The sequence below is a fragment of the Pleurodeles waltl genome, chromosome 7 (assembly GCF_031143425.1).
Source record: "Pleurodeles waltl isolate 20211129_DDA chromosome 7, aPleWal1.hap1.20221129, whole genome shotgun sequence".
Lineage (NCBI taxonomy): Eukaryota > Metazoa > Chordata > Amphibia > Caudata > Salamandridae > Pleurodeles > Pleurodeles waltl.
Window position 1 is genome coordinate 1,371,022,659 of NC_090446.1, and position 23,674 is coordinate 1,371,046,332.

Consider the following 23,674-nt stretch of genomic DNA (forward strand, 5'->3'; position numbering starts at 1 on the left):
TTCTTTTGCTGTTGCTGTCTGGCCATCAGTTCCCAGATTGCTAGAGCCTCAAACTGTGCTGGCCTTGGAGGCACCTTCAGGTCGTACATCGTGAATCTCAAATTCTCTAAAATCTTTATATTGAATGTCCCATATATCGGGAACGCTACGCTCCCATGTTTTTCTGTCAACTTATGCCATTGCTTTAGCCAAAGGCACGGAGCTACCCCCTTCTCTTCCATTACAATGTAAGCTGGTGTACCCTCAGGCGGCGTCTCCTCTCCTACGTTCGCTTTAATGTAAGACTCCCCCTTCATTGCGCTCCTAAATGCTTTAAGGAATTTCATCTTCTCGTCTTCTATTTTCACAAAGTTTATAACCAATATTTGACTTCAATTCCACAAAACTTTAACCAATAGATAACTTTAATTGCACAAAATTTGTAATCAGTAGGTGACTTTAATTCCCGGAATACTCTTCACCTGCCTTTCCCCTTCCAATCGAGTCCCACGGACTGTGTCCAATCCGTGCGCGACCCGTCTCACCCACCAACCTATCTCAGCGCGGCTCTTAGTGACGTCACACTCTCACACACTGCGGCTGACAAAGCCTCGCGGCTAGTCTTCCTTCACTCACCTCTTTTCGTAACAACTTCTTGCATATATTGCGAGCTACAAAAAATAAAACAGATCTGTCGGTTTACTACAGGAAGGGTAACACAATCGCTTCAGGACCTTAGGGACTTTTCACCAGCCTCGACCACTATTCGATCTCTTTCACCAGCCTCGGCCGCTATTCGGTCTTTCTCAGTCCCCACATTCGCAAGCAAATCTGACCTGCAGACCTACTCTCAACTTGTCAATGATCTGTTCTAGTGCACTTAGAATCTTGTCAAAGCCCGAAGTCGAAGTTTCTTTCACTCCCTAACACACGTACCCGACTTATTGACCACGCCCGATCAACCTACTAAACCGCCCAGACCACAACATGGATCAACATACTCTGGAGTCTCTTGACCTCGCAGGGCCCGTCTCAACAACAACAACCACGTGGACCTTTTTATGAACAAAGCGCCACACGCACATGAAGTTCGACGACTTCCCTACTCTCACACTCGGAGCCGCACCTCCGTTACTCTATGAAGTTCGACGACTTCACTACTTCTACACTCGGAGTCGCACCTCCGCTATCCTTAAAAAAATCCTCGCAACCTTTTCACACACCCTGCGGCAATAAGCTGTGCAAGCGCAAAACCCTAACTTCTCTCATACCATCACTAGTACCGCCAACGCTGATTCTACACCTCCGTTCTCTCCATTCGCAAGCTCCGAGATCCCGGGAAAGTCGCGGTGGACCTAGCCCATCATCATCTTGTCAATCCGTTTTATCCAAGAAAATCTAATTCAACCTTTTCGAATGGGGTCTCAAAATGCGTAACCGTTAATTCGACACCATGTACTTTAATAGTACAGGGTCCCAAAAGACGTAACCGTCCTCTGCTACCATCTACTGATAGAGCGGAACGTGGTAACAAATTTACCTGCGTTCGGACGCTCTTTAGGCCGATGAATCTTTTGACTAAGTGGGAACTCTCTGTACTCTTAATCGATCAATCTCATCAAATCAATAATCAATAACGAACATAAGCAACCCCTTGATCGACATAACACTTTACAATTAATCCAGAATACATTTCGGCGAACCCTGACCTTTCAGTCAGGAAAAACCACACCAGTTTATTGCAAAGTTAGTGAATTTATTTCCCTATATTAACAAAGCTAGCACAATGTAAATGTTTCTCAACACCAAATGATAAACATATATGAACATTAATAGCTGTCCATAACGTCGAAACAAGTGTAATCTATGAAGCATTTGAATCACAAGGCATTCGATAATAGCAATGCAAAGCACTGAGACGATAATCTGTAATGAACTAATGGCATACATTTAGTCAGCATAACAAGATCTCAAATTGCATCGTGTGACATATGGGATCCTCGTCTAACCTCAAATTCGCATCAGCATGTGGGACTTCATGCAAAAACAATTTGGCAACATTAATTTAGAAAACTCCTAACTAGGGCTCTTATCAAAATCAGCAGTTGGTTACCTAAAGGAAACACAATGCAATTTTACAATTTCCTTTCATATTTACCAATTACGATCAGCATACAAGGAAGTCTTCGTCTCACAGGTACCGTTCTTCGGTCAGCATGGGTACCGTTTCTCGATCAGCATGGGACGGGACAAAGGGGCAGGGGTGGACGGGGCAAATGCCTCACGGCGGCAAGGTAAAACTACTACTTCATGCAAAGGGATCAAATCAAAGTTACAGTCTCTAGGGCAAGAATCATTTAAAGTCTCTTTCTCTCGATTAGAGAAAGAATCAAAGTCTCTCAAAATGGCGTCGCAGCAAAGTGGGCCATAATAGCTACGAAGTCAAAATGTTCGTAATCGCGGGGAAATGGCTACCTTCTTCTCGTGCACCTGATTTTTATAGACAACAGTTCAAGTCCTGTAGGGTCTCCATTGGAGGGTTCATAGGTTAGCTTCAAATTGACCAATCAAAAACGACAGTTCTCAAGCTTTTACTTAAGCATACATTATCCTTGGAGATGGGTACGCAGATCGCAACATTGTTTCCCAATTAGCTTACTCTCAGAGCCTCCATTGTCCGCACCTGCAAGTCGACCTTGAATTAAAGAAAAAATATGCCAGGCTGGCACTAACTTTAAGATAAGCATGTGAACAGCTTCTGTGGAAAAGTACAGCTTCAAGCAAAATACACGTTTATTAGCACAGTGGAAAAATACGAGCATCTAAACCGTGAGACCAGGCAACTAGGCCCAAAGCCTCTGCTAAAGTAATGCTAAGCTAAAACATTTCAAACAAGCAAATCATAGCACACGTTTATGATTATGTCGGATTAGTGCAATTCTAATACACCACGTTATATAAAGCACGCGTATAAATGATGGCAAACTACTCTGAGGGCACATTTTGTCCCCGTACAATCTTAATTAGTTCGGTTAATGTCACACATGATTATTTCAGCACTACGTTTAAGCGTTAATAAATCAAAACCTTCATTTTCTGCTTCATCAGAGGTAAGGCTGAGTTCTTAGAGTGGAGGTGAACTGTTACTTTGTTATAATGTAGTGTTCGTTGATGAGGTGTGCGTTCAGCTTTTCTTCCTAAATTGAAGCAGGGTTGATTGATCCTGACTGAAACAAGAGTGTTCCAGATCTTGGGTGCATAATTGGGGAAGGCTTGCTGCCTTGCTTTTATAATATTTGAACTTCTTTGTATCCAGACTTTCCAAAGTGTGTGCCGAGAGCCATCGCAGGTGGTGAAATTGCAGCCAATTAAGTAGGAGGACCAGTTGTGGTCGCTTTGTAGATGATGTGGCTGGATTTGAAGATGATGTTGACTGGTAAGGGTGGGGGGATTGGCAGTGGAGTTGAATCTGGATGAGATCCATTGGTCATATTTCTTCAAACTGTTGATGAAGCATGCTGCAGCATGTAGAATGCCCCTAATGGGTACAGTAACCTGCGCAACTTCGTTCATCTTATGCTAATTTACAAGTGCTTGAATGTCTGTTCTGAAATCACTTTCTTGAGTAAGTGGTCTAATTTTCTTTAGTAGGGAGTAAATAGTATCAGGCTGTTTCTGATTTTATGGCAGTGTGTCCTTGGAGGTAAGGTCAGGGTCAAAGGTGAATTAGTTATTAGGAGAAACTTGGGTTCTGAATTATTTTCTGGAACGAAGCATGGATCAGTTGTTGTGTTGTTCTTGCGAAATAGTAGGATTTTTTCCTTGCTGGGGCTGAGCTTCACACAGGTGCTAGACATCTTTGCCTGGATGGCTGCAATCAGTATTTGAAGCAATGGATGTGTAGCGTTAAGGAAACTTTCAAGTTTAATGCTTTCAGGTGTACATGTTTTTCTCAGGTCACCTAAGTACTGATCTATGAAACCACCAGCACACAGCTGCTTCTTTTAGATAGTCAAAATTAATTTCTCAGAAGCAGAAAATTGTTCCTGAATGCCACTTTGTTCTCTGTGACTTGTGGCATAGGGAGTGGACATTTCCGTATGACTATTTTAATAGGTTACACTCAGTGGTACTTGTGGTCTGACCACTTTTTGTCTCATCTCAACATGTAGTGATGGCTTCCAAATCTAGACAGTTTCACTGTCATTTAGTGCATACTCAGTGTACGAGGACCCTACCTGGACTTAATGCAAGTGTCCTTTAAATTTTGCGTGATACATTCAGGAATATGGCACATATCTGTGCACAATGTATGCTTTAGATCATTGGATTTATACAAAAGTATGAAAACATAACTTAGGCCTGCAAGTGCCAGAATGCATTGTACTAAGGCCTTTGTATGGCTGGATTTTCCACTTGCTTTATAAAGGTAAGCACTCATGATCCCAAAATGCACTTGCCACACACCAGTCTAATTTAGAAATTCTATGGTGTATTGTATTGTATTGGATTTTATATAGTGTTTACTAACCCTGAGGAGGTGTCATTTCATGGCAAATAGCACACTACTCTGAGAGGCAAAAGTTAGTTTTTAGTTCAGTGTTTATTGTTATAAGTATTGTTTTCAGTATGTTCCATTCTCTTAGACAAATCCTTTGTAGTAAGGCTAATTGCATTTAAACGTGTCCGTAGGAAGCGGTTTGTGATGCATGCCATGAGATTGGTGAGGTGACAGATAAGACGAGGAGGTTAGAGTGTAGCCTTTTAGCCCGTTGTAGCTGGCAGTTTCGACGATTGAAGGCCCGCTCCAGCTATAAGGCTCCAAGCAGAGGGCCTTCAAGGTTCTTTGTCTTATTCACAAAGCCCTTCACAACACTGGTCGCTTCCCACTTAGAAAGAAACTTCTCCTTTACTATCCTTCTGAGTCTCATGTCTTCCTCTCAGTCATTCTTAGCAGTTCCCAAAATTAAACTAGTTAAACAAGGAGGTAGATCCTTTATTTTACTTGCACCAAAACTGCAGAATTCACTTCTGATTGATATCAGAACTCCTTCCCATCCCTTGTTTAGGACGTTGACTATTACTACAGTTTAACTAACTATAGTCTTATAATTTCTTCTTTTCATTCATAATTACATAGTTATTAAGCCATAAAACTTTTAATATTTCTTGCATAGATTTAGGGATGTATTGTTGGAGGAAGCCTATAGAGCATGCATGGAGAATCAAGCACACAGGGAGAAACAGTAGATAAATGTTGGATTTGGCTGTTTCTGCCAGGTCATCCCCAGTCTTTCTGCCTTCACCCTCCTGTTATCTGGTCTCCATTTGTGTTGGCATTTAGGACTCTGCACATGTTACCATTGCTAACCAGTGCTAAAGTGCTTGTGCTCTCTCCTTTAAAATGGTAAAATTGGCTTACTCACAATTGGCACATTTAATTTACCTGTAAGCGCCTTGTGAAGTGGTACTACCTGTACCCGGAACCTGTGAATTAAATGCTATTAGTGGGACTGCAGCACTGATTGTGCCATACACTTAAGTAGCCCTTTAAACATAGCTCAGCCCTGCCATTGAAGACTGTGTGTGCATTTTAACCTGTTATTTCGCACTGGCAAAATAAACTTTCTACCAGGCCTAAACCTTCCTTTTTAATACATAAAATCACCCCGAATGTAGGCGCAAACAACCCACTGGGTAGGGTTCAGTGTATTTAAAAAGATGGACATGTACTTTAAACTTTTATGTGTCCTGGTAGTAAAAAACTGTTAAGTTCATTTTTCACTACTGAAAGGCCTACTTCTCCCATAGCATTGCATTGGGTTACCTTATTACATGTATGTACTAATTTTCAATTGGGAGCAGGTAGGAAAGTCAAGTTTTATTTCTAAAGAATTGTAATTTACAAGCTGCTTTAATGGCAAAGTCAGATTTTAAGTCACAATTCTGAAAATGCCAGTTTTAGGAAGATAGCATTTTCTAGTCCTAACATTTTGGTGCCTGCGGCCTGTATCCCAGGTCACAGGACAAGCAGTTGCTGGCAGTTAATCTTTGTGTATTGCTCAGAGACAGTATGACAAAGTGAGTATGTGCTGGCAGGATGGGCCATCTCTGACTTGAGGAGCCGGAGGAGCTGTCACCTATCACACTTACACATCACAAAGGCTGTGCCTCACCACACTCACAACGGGTTTCATACAAGTCTGTTGTGCCCCCAGATAAGCTCGGGCCAGGGCAGGGAGGCAGGAAATTCCAAACACCTCCATAACCCTCTCCTGCCTCAAAGCTGGCACCATCTATAAATATTGAACCCTCAGACCCAACTCTTCAGTATACCACTGGACCTCTGGACGACTCAGAAGAAAGACTGCTTTGCTGCTCTGCTGCCCAAAGGACTGTTACTGTGCTGCCCAGTTACTCTACTTCCAGCTGCCCTGCTGCCTGAGTGAAAAAGTCTGGACCTGCATCTTGAACCCAGGACCACCAGAGGGACTCCAAAGGCTAGTTGGCAGGCCTCCAGATCAGAGCCTCAGGGACAGAAAACACTTCAACCATCTTGCACCTAGCACCTGGACTCTGTCTGTTGTGTGTCTTGCCCCTTAAGTGGTTCCACCCTAGCCATGAACCCTTGGAAGCGGGCCTGCAGGTACTCTGCCAGCCCAGCTGTGGCAAAGCCAACACATCTCTCAGCCTTGCGTCGGAACCACCGCTGTGCAATGCATCATTAACACAGTACCTCACGGTGCAACATGAAACTCACTGTAACCGCCACGGCGTGACACACTATCAACGCAGGATCTTGCAACTCTCTGCAACCAGGAATTAAGGTACCTAACTGGGTCCCTGTATCCGACCCACGCTGCATCGTAGTCGGCCTGAACATGTGACTTTGTATCGGTCCAGCGTGACCAGAAAACCACAGTTGGTACTTTATGCTTCTAGACACTATTTTTACTTTAAATTATGAAGTTTCATGTCTCCGGTGCTACTGATTGAATTTAGGCCCTTTTGGTATGAAATAATTTATTAAGTTTTACTCTATTTGTATAAATTAGTGTGGGATTTTCTTGTCTTGTGTTTTCACTTTATTACTGAAGTGCTGCATAAATACTTTACACATTGTCTCTAACTTATGATTGACTGCTTTGTGCCAAGCTACCAGAGGGTTAAGCACAAGTTTAGTTGGGGGTTTGCTTGTGCCTTCACCCTGAAAGACATTGTGGTTGCCACTTCACCGCACCTCAACCAGTAACTCAATTTCCTATATTGGTGTTCAGTGGTGAGGATTAGGACTTGTGTGTGCAGTACTATAGAGTGATTTTGTGTTACATGATAAAACCAGATAAATAATTGAATACCAATTTGAGTATTTTTTTAATTCTCCTTGATTAGCTCTTTTTGGTTTTTCAAAATTCACCCTCATTCAACCTGACTGTCTGTGACTATACCTACAGAAATGGAATTTGAGCTCACCAGTCTGGAGAGCTACTCTGTGGTTGAGCTCAAGGAGTTCTGTAAGGAAAGGTGACTTCCAACTACAAAGTTGAGCTTCAAAGCTTTGAGGGCCTGGGTGGAGGTTCACCAGCTGCTACAGCAACAGATGACCAGGATGAAAAAGATGATAAGGAGGGGCAAGGAGAGGGCCTGGTCTGAAGTTCTAAGATGCAGCACACACAGGGAAAGGGGATGCCTTGTCTCCTGATTTGGAGATCCCTCCCAGAGTGGAAAGCATGTGTCTTGCCAAGGTCTGTGCCAAGTAAAACTAGTGGACTGGAAGGCTAACAGGAAGTTTAGACTACAGAAGATCAAACATAAAATGGAGGCCAAACAAAAGAAGGCTGCAAGAGCCCTGGAAGAAAATATACTGGCCATGGAGGCTGAGGAGAGGAAATAGCTCATGGAAGGATCCACAGGGAGCTGGGCATTAGAGCTAGGCAAGTAGAATCCAGCATAAATGGTGGCAACATACCTGCAGTGTATGAAGGAGACAGGAAAGTCAACATATCTAAAGATCTTGTGCCCAGCAATTTGTTAAGGGATGACATTGACAAGTGGCTTTCTGCTTATGAGATGGCTCTTACGATGCACAGGGTTCTAGAAGAATATTGGGGGAAGCAATCACTCTGGAAACACATTCCGCCAGTTGGGGTGGAAACCTTACTTACACTGGAAGTGGAGGACCAGATGAGGTACACTCCCACAAAAATCATTCTTTACACCAGCTTAGACTCACCCCTGTGAAATACTACATTAGGTTCAGGAATCGCCAAAAGAACCAGTCTTGGGTGGATTTCCTGGATTATACCAGCAAGACACTGAATGGGTGAGTGCAGAACAGTAACTTTGATGATTTTACTGGGTTGTTTATTCTGATAGTTTGAAAGCACATGCTGAATATATGTGTTGTGTAGCTGCACCAACACTTGATTGACAGGAAGCTCACTGATCCCAAAGAGCTTGTAAAGGAGGCCTACCTTTGAATAAGTACCAGACTCTCTAAGAAGGTACCTAGGAGTGACCCCAAGAACGACAGTTGAGGACCCCCCCAGCAGAGAGAAGGGGAGTTTAAAACTAATCCAGACAAGTCCCATAGTAAGGTGGGGAGAAAGGGTTCCCAAACTCCTTCTGAGAAACAGGGGGGAGGTTCTGGTGATCGGTGGCCCAGTGCACCCCATTCCCAACCCCACTGCTTTGATTGTTCATAGCTGTGACACAAGCACATGAACTCTGTCGGTCCTAAAAAAGAATCCATTGGTGGGATGTCTACGGGGTGGCCAGTGTCAGGTCATGGACCATGCCCTAGTCTCCCTTAGTTGGGAGGTAGATTCAGAGGGTGAACTGGTGATTCCTATGGGTGGGAGTCATCACTCCCACCAGGTTGAAGTGATGGGATCCTTGTCACTGCTCTGAGGAATACCAGGGCCAGCCGGACAGTAGTAGTGTAAAGGCTGGCTTTCCCAGAGCAGTACACCGGACAGGTGTGTAGGGTAACTGAGGCCCCAGGGTAGGACTTTTCTCCTCATGTTCCTGGAATACTGGAATGGGGTGGGAAGATGACCCAGAGGAGGATCATAGTTAGTCCTGAGATGCCTAAAGACTACATTCTGGGGACTGAGTTGCGCCTGGTTTCAGGACCTGTTTCAGGTGAGCTGGGAGGGACTGCCACCCACAATGCCCTGAAAGTTCATTGTTCTGGGGGTACCACTCCCAAGGGGAGTGTACAGAAGCGTAGAAAGAGGTGCAGGGTGAAGGAGGACTCACCCCTGTCCCCTATTGAGTTTCAATGTACAGACCCTGGGCTGAAAAGCAAGTCTCCGGATACCACACTGGGACTGGTGGGAGGTAGAGTAGACTTAGGGTGCCTAACCTGTGGGCCGATGCCTCACATTTAAGAAACCTCAGCGAGGCCTCAGGAGCCCATAGGGAATCCCCTTGCCAGCCACAAGGCTGGAAGAGAGGCCTATGGTTATCAGCCCTAGGGTGGTCTTCCCTCAAATGTTTTGCCTTATTCCTCCATGTGTTTCTGATCTCGTTTTTATTGGCCCTATGACTCTGTGCACTTTATTACTGTTAAGCAGTGTGAAAGTGTGTGTGCTCACTCCTTAAAACATGGTAACATTTGCTTACACCTAGTTTACTTGTAAGTCCCTAATAAAATTGCACTACCCTTGTGCCACCCACTTAAGTATCCTTGCAAACCTGTTTCAGGCCTGCCATTGCAGCCTGTATGTGCAGTTTTGAACTGCTACTTCAACCTGGAAAAATAAACATATCACCAGGCCCCAACCTTCCTTTTTAATACATATAGGCGACCCCTAGGTTAGGCCCTAAACAGCCCACAGAGCAGGATGTAATATATTTAAAAAGTAGGATATGTACTTTTAAGTTTTACATGTCCTCATAGTGAATAACTCTTAAATTAGTTTTTCTCTATTGTAAGGCCTACCTCTCCCATAGGGTAATATGGGTGTTACCTTATTACATTTAATCAGAATACTTTCCAAGGGAGAAAAGATAAATAGTTAATTCTTGGTGTCTTGTAATTGTAATGAAAAATCCTCTTTCCTAGTAAAGTCGAATTTTGAGCTACAGCTTTTAGAAAGTTGGCATTTTCCTGCTTTAGCAATTTAGTACTTTCAGCCTGGCACTGGGTCACATGATTAGGTGTACTTGGCATTTGGTCCTCGTCCTAGACAACCACAGACAGGCGAGAGCTTAGGTGTGGCTCGATGGGCCATCACAGGCAGGATGGGAGGGCGAAGCTAGGCACCGCCCCACTTAAACCTAAAAAAGTTGTGTCCTGTTTCACACAAAGGATTCCATACCCCTTGCAGCTAGTCTGGAGCCAGGGGAAGCAGGGAACCTAAGCCTTTCAAAGGGAATCCTCTAGCGGTTTCTCCCACTTGAAAGAAGGCAGAAGGTATAACTATTGGACCGCAGATATCAACTCTTCAGTACACTGCTGAACCTGTGGAAGACTCATTAGGACGGCTGTGCTGCTCTGCTGCCAGAAGGACAGCTACTCTGTTGCACTGCTGCCTGGATGAAAAGTACAGAACCTGCATCTTGAACCCAGGACCACCAGAGAGACTTCAAGGGCTACTTGGATGGCCTCTTGATCAGAGCCTTGGGGGCAGATAAGGCTCCAACTACCTTGCACCCAGCCCCTGGACACTCCTTGGTGTGAGTCTTGCACCCCCAAGTGGTGCCACCCCAGTGCTGGACCCTCGAAAGTCGGCCTGAAGGTGCTCTGGTGGTCTCTTGGGGAGAACCAACACAGCATGACACATCTTCTTGCAGCCTCGCATTGGAAGCATTGCTACACAACACAATCCTGGCGCAGGACTGTGCTGGCTTGTCTTCGGCTGCTTCCTCAACAACAATGCAAGACCTTGCATTGCAAGCCTTGTCTCAGCTCCATCGGGACTACTACTGCACAGTGCATCCCTGACACCTTGCATCTCTGCCAATAGCTCATTGGAACCGCTGCTGCGTGGCTCATCCTGAACATGTGATTTTGCAATGCTCAGCAACCTGGATTTAAATGTACTTTGTTCGGCGGGACTAACTGTATCCCTGTATCCAGCTCATTCTCCTTCACGGTTGACCTAAAATTTGTATCTCGGTCCGGCGTGACCAGCTCACCATGGTTGATGCTTTGTGCTTTTAGGCAGTATTTTCACTTAAATGTTTAAAATTGCAACTCTCCATGTCTACTGATTGGATTTTTGTTGTTTTGTTCTCAAACTATTACATTTTACTCTTTTTCTAAAATGGTGTGGGATTTTTCTTGTGTTGTATTTACACTTTGTTACTGTTTGAAGTGCCATGTAAATATTTTACACAGTGCCCCTATGTTAAGCCTGACGTCTTTGTGCCAAGCTGCCTGAGGAGTAAGCTTAGGTTAATTTGGGGTTTGCTTGTGACCTTACTGTGACAGGAATTGTCGTTGCTGCTTGAGTGGGGTTTCATGGTTGGTGCTTAAGTAGGGTTCCGCTCCCCTCAACCAGTAACCCAAATTCCTACACTAAAACAACAGTATTTTTTTCTATTTTGAAAAGTAGTTAATGCAGTACCCTAGAAATCATCCCTCCAATAAAGGCTGTTTGAGTTTACCCATAAGTTCTTTGGAAAGGTGGCCAAGCCTTGGCTAGAGCTATAGGCGCTCTTCTTGTGTTTCCAGTTTTAAAAACAATAGATCTTCACGGAGTCCACTGGAGTCAATGTGGGATTTAAAACTTTTTAAACCTTTCCTCTGCGTTCCTGATTCCTGATTGATGGCACTTATTGTTTTTTCCAGGAGGGAGTTCCATTATTTGGGCTTGTATAGAGAAGGAAGCACAACCCACTCTATTTTTCTTGTATGGGGGAATTACTAATCCTGGTGCTATTCTGCAACATAAGTTCTTTGGTTTGGAGCATTTAGTGACTTTCATTTGGAGGGAGTATGGACCTTTATCTTTTATTGCCTTGTGAGTGAGATATAGAGCTTCAGACCCTTAGAACTGCAACCATGGTATGCAGGTTGGTGAATGTAGAATACTCCAAGCCGCTCAGCAACTCTTAGTACACTCCTCACCTTCCAGCTCACCCACAGGACTTAGGTCCTGATTATGACCTTGGGGAGGGGATTACTCTGTTACAAACGTGACGGATATCGCATCTGCTGTGTTACAAGTTCCATAGGATATAAAGAAATTTGTAATACAGTGGGTGGGATATCCGTCACGTTTGTGACGGAGTAATCCCCCCTGCCAAGGTTGTAATCAGGCCCTTAGTTTGCTCAGCACTTCTAAATGCAGTTCACTGCCCCATAACTGCTAAGCTTCCAAGTCTATGCATTACTAATCCATCACCATGCAGTTCATATAATCTTTAAACAAACCCACTATATCCAGTGCACCCTAGAGCCTCCAATTCCACATAATATGATCTTCCAACACACCCAGATCCTCTCGGTCTCCATCTCTAGACATGCCACATTTATGATAATCCCTAGAGTGACTTCACCGTGTCCTTCCAGACAAATCCTTTCCCATTGGAACGTAAACCATCCATAGAGAGCTTTGGTGTTACTAATGGAGTCCAGACCCTACTCTTCCATATGGAACCCCAACATTATCAACCCATAGGACTCCCAGAAGCTACCCATTCATAGACAGCCTGAACACTACCTTTCCGTAGGGAACTCTGACCAGGCTCTTTCCTGACCCCTAAACATTCCTAGTGAGCTCTTCTGTTCACTAAGAGATACACACCCTACCCATCATTGGAAACCCAAATCTTGCCCTTGCCATGCTTGAGCCAAGCCTGTGTGTGCCCATTTGCATACCATCTGGACACAGGGCCAGGAATGCCAGTTCCAGCTCTCAGATGAGTAAAGACGTGATTCCTGTCCTTCCCTTAGATTCTTTAAGCAATGTCCTTCCTCCTTATCTTGACATGTTCCCTACATCTTGTGAATTCCTAAAAGTTGCTACTGTGGCCTCTTTTCTTAATTCTCCCCCACCTGTCCCCGTCCCACAGTGTGGCTTAGAATTATTGCCATTCTGTAACTTGTAAATGCTTGTTCTATGGTCAAACACAGCACTTGGATACATAACCTTATTTTAGGCTTCAAATATTTTTGTTATAACATAGACTCGGTTAAAGGTCCTTTCTGATCCTGATATGTCTTTCACCCTCCCGTCTGAATACCACTTAACATGTTTTGAATGGCCCTCCTGCCAATGAGATGGTGTGGAAGTGATCTTTTATTCATTTTGTACAATTTCCACCTTTCCTGTAGTCCCCTTTGAAGGCACTTAGGGCCATATGTACGAACACATTTTCCCATTGGCACAGAATGGGAAAAACCCTTTGCTACATCTGGCCCTTAATCTCTTGCCTTGAATATTACTCTTAACCCTTTCTCTGCTAGGCCTTCTGAGGTTTTTTTTGCTACATGGGGTAATTTGCCCTTTAGGCCTCCATAACTTTTTTGTGCACATAAGGTATCTACGCCAAATTTGTATCCTTTTTTCCAACATCCTGGGGATTCTAAAGGTGCCCAGGGTTTGTGGATTCTCCTGGAAGGGACTGAGAAAATAGGCAAAATATAGCAACATTTTGAGTTTTTTTAAAACAAATTGGGAAAATGTGCTCCAGATAAGTGTTTTAGTTCTTCCCTAAAAATGGCATCCAAGAATGGTTTGCTGTACTATAGTCATCGTCTTCCCAGTTTTTGGGAACATGCAGAGCCAAATCAAAAAACTAAATTTTGTACCACGGTTTTATATTTTTCACAGAGGTAGCCTATTTGCCCTATTTTGTGTGCTCTCAACCTACTTCCAGTTTGTGGTGGAAACCAGTGTAAAACCCATGGGTGATCGAGAAAAAAACTATACATTTCTGAAAAGTAGACAAAATTCCAAATTCACAAAGGGGTCATATGTGTAGATCCCTCAAGGTTTTCCCAAGGAAAGTAACTTAAAAAAAAAAAGAAATATTGAAAATGAGTAGTCAAAAATGGGCATTTGTGACAACATTTTCTTCTGTAACTTTTTGTCACAATGGTCGATTGACAAGAGCAAGATACCATTATGTCTGCTAGACCCTTCTGGTTGCGGGGATATATATAGGGTTTGTGGTTATTTCTACATCTCTGAGTTTGTGGGTACCTGTACTAACATATGATTTGGAGGGTATTTTTCAGAATGTCATCTTTCTTATACATTGGCTTAGATTTGAAATTCACAAATGCAGCAAAGTCCAATTGGTAATGACACATGTTCTACTATTCTGTGCTCCCACAAGCCTTCCGTTTAAAATGGTACCTAGGGGTATCCAGTGTGGGCTGGGTTGTGTGGCTCTCACCATGTATATTTACCCAGAATCCCTTGCGAACCTCAAACTTTGGCAAAAAAACATTTTCCTCACATTTCTGTGATGGAAAGTTCTGGAAACTGTGGGGAGCCACAAACTTCCATCCACCCGGCATTACTCCAAGGGCTAGATGCAGCAACATCCGCATTTGCGACTCTCAAATTGCAAGTCTGAGCGACTTGCAATTTGAGAGTCAGAAATGCGGATGCTGGATGGTGTCCCTGCGATTCGCAGCACTCACAGGGATGGTGGCCTGCTGGAGACAGCAGACCACCACTCTGTGACTGCTTTCTAATAAAGCAGTTTTTTTTTTGTATTGCAGCCTGTTTTCCTTAAAGGAAAACGAGTTGCAATACACTCGAAAAAATGAAACGTTTTTGTTTCATTTTTTCAGGGCAGGCAGTGGTTCATAGGATCACTGCCTGCCCTGAAAAAATGTTTTAAGGCCATTCACAAAGGTGAAGGGGTCCCATGTGGACCCCTTCCCTTTTGCGAATGGGTTAGCACCCATTTGATATGGGTGCTAACTGCGAATTGCTTTGCGACCGCGTTCGCGGTCACAAAGCAATTCTACACCGCGATGCGAATCGCAAATACGAAGAGGATCACCCCAACCAGGTTACCGACTCGCAAAATGGGAATGAGCATCGCGATGCGCGTTTTGCATGCCGCAAACAGCGAAATTCGCTGTTTGCACTTTGAAAAACACTTTCTACATCTGGCCCCAATTCCCTCAATAAAAATGATACCTCACTGGTGTGGGTAGACCTAGTGAACGCAACAGGAAACTGCCCAAAACGCAACATGTCTGCAGCACATTTTTCTACCAAAAACTGAGCCTCTTTTTCTGATGTGGGTAGCTCTAGATTTTGGGCCCTAGCTCAACTGGCACCTAGGGAAACCTAACGAACCTGTACATTTTTTAAAACTAGACACCTAGTGGTATCCAGGGTGGGCTGACTTGCATGGCTCTCATCACGTTTTTTTACCCAGAATCCCTTGCAAACCTCACACTTTAACAAAAACACATTTTCCTCACATTTCTGTGATGGAAACTACCGGAATCTGCAGGAATCCACGATATTCCTACCACCCAGCATTGCCCCACCTCTGCCAATAAAAACGCTGCCGAGTTGTGTGGCTGGGCCTAGTGCCACAACACAAACGCATCAAACCAAGTACAATGGGAGCCCTTGTGTGGAGACTCCTATTGACCTCGGTTAGATCCATTCCTGTCGCTGGCACTAGAGCCAGCCACACAAGTGGGGCAGAGTTTTTATTGGTACAGGTGGTGTAATGCTGTGGGGTAGGAATTTTGCAGATTCCCTGAAGTTTTCATCACTGAAATGTATAGAAAATTTGTGTTTTCAGGTAAAGTTGGAGGTTTGCATGGTATTGTGGATAAGATAATGGTGTGTGGTGCATGTGAAGCACACCACCCTGGTTTTCCCCAGTTGTCTACTTTACTTTTCAGAAGTGATTGGGTCTGGTAGAATTTTCCAGGTAGCCTACCCAAACCCAAAAAGTGCAGCCGTTTACCATTGCAAGTGGTACGATATCAGGAGTTAGCCATGCTCTGCTGGCCCAGATGGAAAATCAACAACCCAAAGAGTCAAATCTCCTTGCTTGCAATTGGGATGATATACTTTAGTCTGCAGGGGGACAGAAAAACTTTCCATTTTGGGGATGTGGTGGCATTGTCATGCTCATTCTGGGAAGCCCCCACCCCTACACTAATATAAAAAATAGTCCCTAGTGCCTAGGGCAGATTAGGGGCTATTGCCGGGCAGAAATAAGGTGCCCATTCTTTTGGGTGGTTGGGGGGCTTCCTATGCCCTTATTGGGCAGTCCCACCCCTACACTGATAAAAAATAGTCCCTGGTGCATGGTGGGCTTTCGGCCCCCCAAGGGGGGTATCAGAAAGAGTGTGCCCATTATTGGGGGGATGTGGGAGCCTTGTCATGCACATACTGGGCAGCCCCACCCCTACACTAATAACAACAAAATTGTCCCTAGTGGCTAGCGGGCTGGGGCTATTGCCCCTATCTGCCCCTGCCAAGGGGGCCATAAGGACTATTCATGTTTTTTTTAGGGTGGGGGCATTGACAGGCCAATCATGGGCAGCCCCCCTGCCCTCCCCCCATTTGCTTTCTGTCCCCGTAAAGGGGGTGAGCAAATCGGGGGCTATTGCCCCTATTTGCCCCCAAGGGGACAGAAAGACTGAATTGCACCATACAAATATGGGGGAACAAAACCCTTGCCCAAGGGACCGCTCCCACTCCCTGGCGTCTAGTAGAGTGGATACCTGCTTGGGGATTGCCCTCAGTGGGCAATCCCCAAGCAGGGAATTAATTTGGAAAGGTACCATTTGACTCCCCTTTTCAACGATACCTCTCCTATCTGCTGGGATAGCCCCACGAGCACCGATGCAGAGAAAGTGAAATGGGCCGATCAGCTCATTTCACTTTTCTTTTCAGTGAAATGATGTCAGCGTGCCATGCGCGCTGATGATCATTTTCCTGAAATAAAAAAAAAACCTTTGTAGATGCAGAAGCTGTTGCCCAGCTCCTTAGGCTGTTTTTTTGCAGTAGGAAATCCCTCCTATGCCCGCACCAAGGGATTTTCAATTCCTTGTGCGTGGACGCCTGGGAGCTGTCCAAAACACACAAGCACTGCTGCTTTGGATGCCTCCTGACCATCCAATGTACTTAATTGGTTAGCCATAAATGCACCATTAAACCATTAAAGCTCTACTGACTTACCAACCCCTCTCCCCCGGTCCTTCACATTGTTTTACCATGTCTGCCCTCGAAGCTCTATGATCCATTTGTTTGGAAACTAACAACTTAATTTTGCTGGGTAAATTTCAAAATGCAAATAGATGACCCTTCAGCTGCTTTTGCTCAAGAACTAATTGCATGTTGTTTAGCTCTTGTTGCCCCACCAGTTGATCGGACTGGTCTTACCTTGAAGCAATATTGTTTATGATCTCTCCTCCCATCACAGAGGAAAGTACCAACCTAGCTTTCTCCACCCAGCTTATACAGCCTTATTCTGAACTGAAAGACTGTCATCTTGCTACAACCGTTGAAACCTGTATGTCTCATATTCATTCTCACATCAGTTCTAGCACAATTTTTTTTTTACCCACTAGGGTCATTTAGCGATCTGTAAATTCCATTTTTGCACTTAGTATGCCTCTTGTTTTACAGAACAACTCTCAGCACCGTCCTTTGGTGTTTATAAGTTCAACAGGATGCCTTTTGGTCTTTGCTCGGCTGCTTCTGTCTTTCAGAGACTTATGAATGAGGTTTTGGGTGACATTGAAGGTGTTAAGTTTTTCCAGGATGATGTCCTAATTTTCACTGTAACTCTTGAGGAAAATAAGCAACGTGTCAGGGAGGTTTTACGTATTTTTCAGGTGAAGGGCATCACCTTGAAAGGAGTTAAGTGCAAGTTCTTGAGGTCAGAGATGTCATATTCAGGCCACATTATAACTAGAGATGGTATCAAACAGAAAGAAGATTTGGTGAAATCTATTGTAAACTTGTCTGTCCCTGTGAAGAAGGATGAAGTTCAGGTGTTTTTGGGTATGGCTGAATTTTATTCTAGATTTATACCTAATTTTGCGAAAAAGGTCTTCTTGTATCAGGAGTTTGCTCAGGAAGGGTACTGAGTTTCTTTGGTCTCCAGAGTGCCAAAGAGAGTTTGATGATTTGAAGGAAACTTTATCCTCAGCACAGTCACTCAGTAGCTTTCAACTGGGCCTTCCTTGCTATGTTACTACAGATGCTTCTGAAAAAAGTTTGGGATGTGTTCTGAAACAATTGAAGGATGGTAAAGTTAATATCATTGCTTTTGCATCACGTAGTTTACGTGGAGCCGAGTATAGGTACTCTACAATTAAAAAAGAAGCTTTAGCTATATTTTGGGCAATCAGGAAGTTTAAGCAGTTCCTGTAGGGAACTTTCTTGGAGGTACAAACAGATCATAAACCTTTACGTGAGGTCTTTGAGAAAAAAAGATTGGACAGTATTTCTTCTCGAATTTGTAAATGGATTGTGGGTCTTCAAGATTTTCATTTTGTTGTAAAGTATGTGCCGGGCTGTGAGAAAAGAACTGCAGATTGTCTTTCTAGAATGACGAGGGAAAATTTCAATGGAAATGATGCTGATACGTCCTGGTGGGTTGATGGGGATGTTAAGGTTTGCAGTATTACAGATGGTTGTGTTTCTGAGAAAGAGTGGTTGCAGAAGTTAAGCAAGGATGAAAAACTGCTGGAGATCATTAGATTGTTTGGTTCAGGCTTGACTTCGGACAGGGATGAAAAGATTAGTATACAGTTTAAGAAAATTTGGCATGAATTGTCCATCCAGAAGGGATTGGTGTTGAGAGGATAGGTTGATACCTCCTCTTACTTTACAAGACCGCCTTATTAATCTTGCTCATGGTGGTCATCATGGCATTTGCAAGACAAAGGAGAGAATGAGGAGTGTTTATTGGTGGCCTGGCATGGATTTGGCTGTAGAAAGAAGAGTTCATGATTGTGTGGAGTGTAGGCTGGCTAATAGAGCCAGCTTAAAGCTTAGGACTCAACCTATGATTCTGAAGGAGATTCCAAAGGAAGTCTCTGTTGACATTTTAGGTCCAATTAATTGTGGGGCTATTACTAAATATGTGGTAGTTCTTATGGATGTATTATCACGTTGGCCAGAGGTATTAATTACCTCAGAAATTACTTCTATGACTGTGGTGAACTTTTGGTCTGATGTGTTTGGCAGAGAGGGAAATCCAAGATATATATTGACAGATAATGGTGTTCAGTTTACGTCAAAATTGATGTGCAATTGTTTGACGTCTGGAGGGATTGCTCACAAAAAATGTGCATTATATCATCCCGAGACCAATGGTATGATAGAACGTTTTAACCAAACTTTGAAATAAACTATCCAGTTGGCCAAGCAGACTGGGAAGAAATGGGAAAGCATGATTAGATGTAAAGTTGAAGAGTATAGGTTTTCTCCTCATGCAAGCACTAGTCAATCTCCTTTTGCCATGTTCAGAAAACGTGTTCCTCATACCAAAGTGAATCCGCCGTGGGTAAAGTGTTATGTTGAGGAGCAGGTTGACTATGAAAAACAGAAAAATATTGCCTTTGAAAAGAATTGGATTGTCAAAATATGAGAAAACTTGGTTATGATCTACGGAAGTCGGTGAATGAGTTACATGTAGATGTGGGTGACTTGGTCAAGGTCAAATTGCCAAGTAAAATTGGTAATAGTCACTCGCACTATAGTAATGTGTTCAAGGTTATAAAAGTGTAAAAGTGTTTAAGGGGGCGGTTAAGGTTGATGATTGTCGTATATGGAATTTGAATAGAATTGTCAAACTTAAATGAGCTTTTATTTTTATTTTTTTGGCTCTGTATTCTCTTTTCTATTTGTATTTTTTGGGGGGAAGATGGTGTAGTATACTGTATCTATATCTCTTGTCTGTGTAATATTTGAGTTGTAAATTTGTTTTAGGAATATAGTTTCCCTTTGTTGTATTTATTGTATATATGGTATGGTCTGTTTTCCCTCTGACTCTGGCTCTCCTTGGATCTGCTGGAATGCTGGTGGAGTTCCAGGAGTGACAGTTGGAGAGTGGCAGCTGCAGGCTGGTGCGGTTGGAGTTTCATCTTGCTACCATTTAACTAATAAAAACAGCAATTCAGATGTCGTATTAGGAGTCACCAAGACACTACATGATCCTTGGGGGACTCCGCAGTTGACTTCTGTGGGTCTAGAATTGTAAGGCGGGATTCTGACCCTCTGCGTCCTCCAGGAGAGGAAGGAGTGGATCCATTCCAGGGCTCTTCCGCGGATTCCTATGTTGTGGAATCTGGTGCACAGAGTGCTGTGAGAGACCGCGTCGAAAGATGCTGAGAGGTCGAGGAGTATGAGTGCTGTGGTGTGGCCGCGGTCTAGGTGTAATTGGATATCGTCGGTGGCTGCCAGGAGTGCTGTCTCTGTGCTGTGATTGCTGCGGAAGCCGAACTGGGAGCTGTCCAGGGAGTTGTTGGCCTCAATGAAATTCTATAGTTGTGCGTTGATTGCTTTCGCTAGTACTTGGGCAGGGTAGGGTAGCAGCGAGATGGTCCGGAAGATCTTTAGTTCTAATGGGTAGGCCGAAGATTTCTTCAGGAGGGGGCGTATTTCAGCATGTTTCCAGTCCTCAGGGAACGTTCCAGTGCTCATGAACAGTTGATTGTATTACGAAACTCAGGGCGATGGATGAGCTAACTCTGATGTATATGTGGTGCGGGCAGAGGTCCGAGGGGGATCCAGAGTGGGTGCTGTTCATAATTTTGGCTGTTTCCTCTGGTGAGCGTGGACCAGCCATGGATGGTATGGGTGGGTTCTGGGGGGATTGTCCGGTCGCAGATTCCGGTGCCAGGAGTTTCCAGGAGGAAGCTGTCTAGATGTCCTGGATCTTGAGGTGGAAAAGGAGGCGAGCTTGTCACATAGGTCCTGTGACGGGGGGATGCTGGTGGCTTCGGATGGGGGATCTGTGAACTCGTTGATTACTGAGAAGAGTTCCTTTGAGTTGTGCGCTCCCAGAGTACGTCTTTCCTTGCGTTCTTGATTTTTCATTGGTGGGAGGCGGTTGTGGCTCTGAATGAGGTGAGGTCTTCGCTGGATAGGCTGATCCTCTTTTTTTTCTCTAAACGTCTGCGGGTATGCTTTGATTCTTGGAGCTCGGTGGTGAACCAGCTGGCCTTCTTAGGTACTCGTTTGGCTGATGTCAGCCGGAGAGGGGCTAGAGTGTTGGCGCATTCTGTGATCTTGTGTAATGTCTGTTCCCTGGCAACCATCTTGAAGCTGTTGGATTCTCGTCCAATGCCTTTCTCCAGGCTTAGCCTGACTTCCTCTCACAGTTAATTTTAATTTATCCACAACGTGTAAACCGTGAGCCTCTTGTGACATCTTTTCCTTGCATCTAAATAGCCTAAGGCGTCTCCTGCGGATATTTTCAACTGGATTTTTTTTGCATTAGTATCTTGGACAATGTCCTTCTTTGTATGTGAGGCCTCCTAACTGGCATGAGATCATTAGTTTGCCAGTTGCTCCTTGCTAATTCTTGCTTTTGAGATTAACATTCTGCTGTATTTTGCAATTTTTTTGTTAATTGTGCACTTAATTTTTTAAGATTTGCTTTTTTTCCTATTTTAGCACAGTGCACATATGTTGAATGGCTCAGACCCAAAGTGTCCTTTTTCACAACTTTGATTTAAAATATTGTAATAGGTTTCCTGGATTTCTCTCACAGTGGACGGTTTTCTAAGTGCTGGAAATCTACCAGAGGTGTCAAATTTAATGTTATGCACTGCCAATGTTGTCAGTTTTCTTTGATGCGATCATGCATTTGTATTGCAATTAAACAGTATGATTCATTTTCAGAAATCAGGGACCTGATACTGCTCTTCTTATATAATCTGTAAATGGAAATTCGTGCTGTTTGCGACAGTATAGAATGCATTGGTCTCGAATGTTATGTGAGGGTGTGAGCAGGGGTCTCGTGCACGATGTTTCAAATTAATAAGCAGAACTTGTTAAATGACAAGAAAATAATTGAACTGTTTACTTTCAGGACATCGGAGTCATGTTTGACTCATCACCTAACCTGCACGTTTTGATTTATCCCTAGGTCTAATTGGGTTCTTCATAGCGTTCGGAATTTCCATGGGGAAGATGGGAGAACAGGCAAAACTAATGGCTGATTTTTTCAATATTCTAAACGAGATAATAATGAAGCTGGTGAACATGATTATGTGGTAAGAATTGATTGTATGTATTCGTCATGTCGCCAGCTGCACTATGTGAGTTGCGCAGCACAATAGCTGTGAGTGGTGACGTTTTCATGGAAACATCTTGTCAATTATTAATGTTATTTATTTATTAGCAGGAGGCATTTTGAGTAAATATGCCAAACAAACCAGCCCGGTAATAGTCACATGAAACAGTAATCCTTATTTGGGGAACCGCACAGACAGTTGCAGTTCTGTGATGCCTTTGGCAAGTGCTTGGACTCCCAAATTTGATTTGTTTGGCGCTTTGGTGGTGTATGAGTTACTAACGCTATGATCATAATCATGGAGAACAGTACATTTCCACACACTCGACCTAACAACAAATGGAATCTGTTTACATACTCTACGCCAGTGGTTCCCAACCTTTTGACTTCTGTGGACCCCCACTTTGTCATTACTGGAACCCGGGGACCCCCACTGAATCATTATTGGAATCTGGAGACCCCCCCACTGAGTCATCACTGAAAGCTGGGGACCTAGGGCCAGATGTAGGAAACTGTTTGCGACTCGCAAACGGCAAAATTTGCCGTTTGCGAGTCGCAAAACGCAGTTTCCTATGCAGAAATGCATTTTGCGAGTCGGAACCGACTCGCGCATTTCCGACTCGCAAATAGGAAGGGGTGTTCCCTTCCTATTTGCGACTCGCAGTGGGATGCAATACCATTTGCGACCGCGTACGCGGTCGCAAATGGCATCGCAGTTACCATCCACTTCAAGTGGATGGTAACCCACTCGCAAATTGGAAGGGGTCCCCATGGGACCCCTTCCAGTTTGTGACTGGACCCAAAATTATTTTTTCAGGGCAGGGAGTGGTCCAAGGGACCACTCCCTGCCCTGACAAAATACCGAAACTAAAGGTTTCGTTTTTTTTTTAAGTGCAGCTCGTTTTCCTTTAAGGAAAACGGGCTACACTTAAAAAAAAAAAACTGCTTTATTTAAAGCAGTCACGAACACGGAGGTCTGCTGACTACAGCAGGCCTCCATGTTTGCGAGTGCCTTGACTCGCTATGGGGCCGCAATTTGCGACCCACCTCATGAATATTCATGAGGTGGGTCATTGCAACCCCATAGCGAGTCGCAGTCGGTGTCTGAGACACCGTACTGCATACCAAATTGCGAGTTGCAATTTGCGAGTCGGATGGACTCGCAAATTGCAACTCGCAATTTGGTTTGTTGCTACATCTGGCCCCTAATCTGTTAATATTATTTAATTTTCCAAGCAGTCGCGGACCCCCTGAGGGGGCTTTGCGGACCCCCAGGGGTCCCCGGACCACAGGTTGGGAACCACTGCTCTACGCATAGGAAGGTCGTGATCAGTGTGTGAGGGGGTAGGAGAAGGCAGTTAGTACATCATGTAGGAAGATGCTTGGGCATGTTGTGTGTATGATGAGGCCTGTGCGTTGCTTTGGGGACTTTTCAGTGGGATTCAGTGTTAAAGTCCTTTGTATGTATTGGATTTTCATTTTCATAGGAGTGGTG

General features: G+C 44.1%; 1 protein-coding gene across 2 annotated transcripts in view; it reads left to right on the forward strand.

Annotated features, from left to right (window-relative positions):
* The window catches only part of LOC138246326 (excitatory amino acid transporter 2-like), a 1,049,947-nt gene that overhangs the window by 634,782 nt on the left and 391,491 nt on the right, over positions 1-23,674 (forward strand). For both annotated transcript variants that reach the window (XM_069200834.1, XM_069200835.1), the window contains exon 6: positions 22,033-22,159. In XM_069200834.1, coding sequence (XP_069056935.1) covers positions 22,033-22,159 — 127 coding nt within the window. The remainder of the gene's footprint in view (positions 1-22,032; positions 22,160-23,674) is intronic.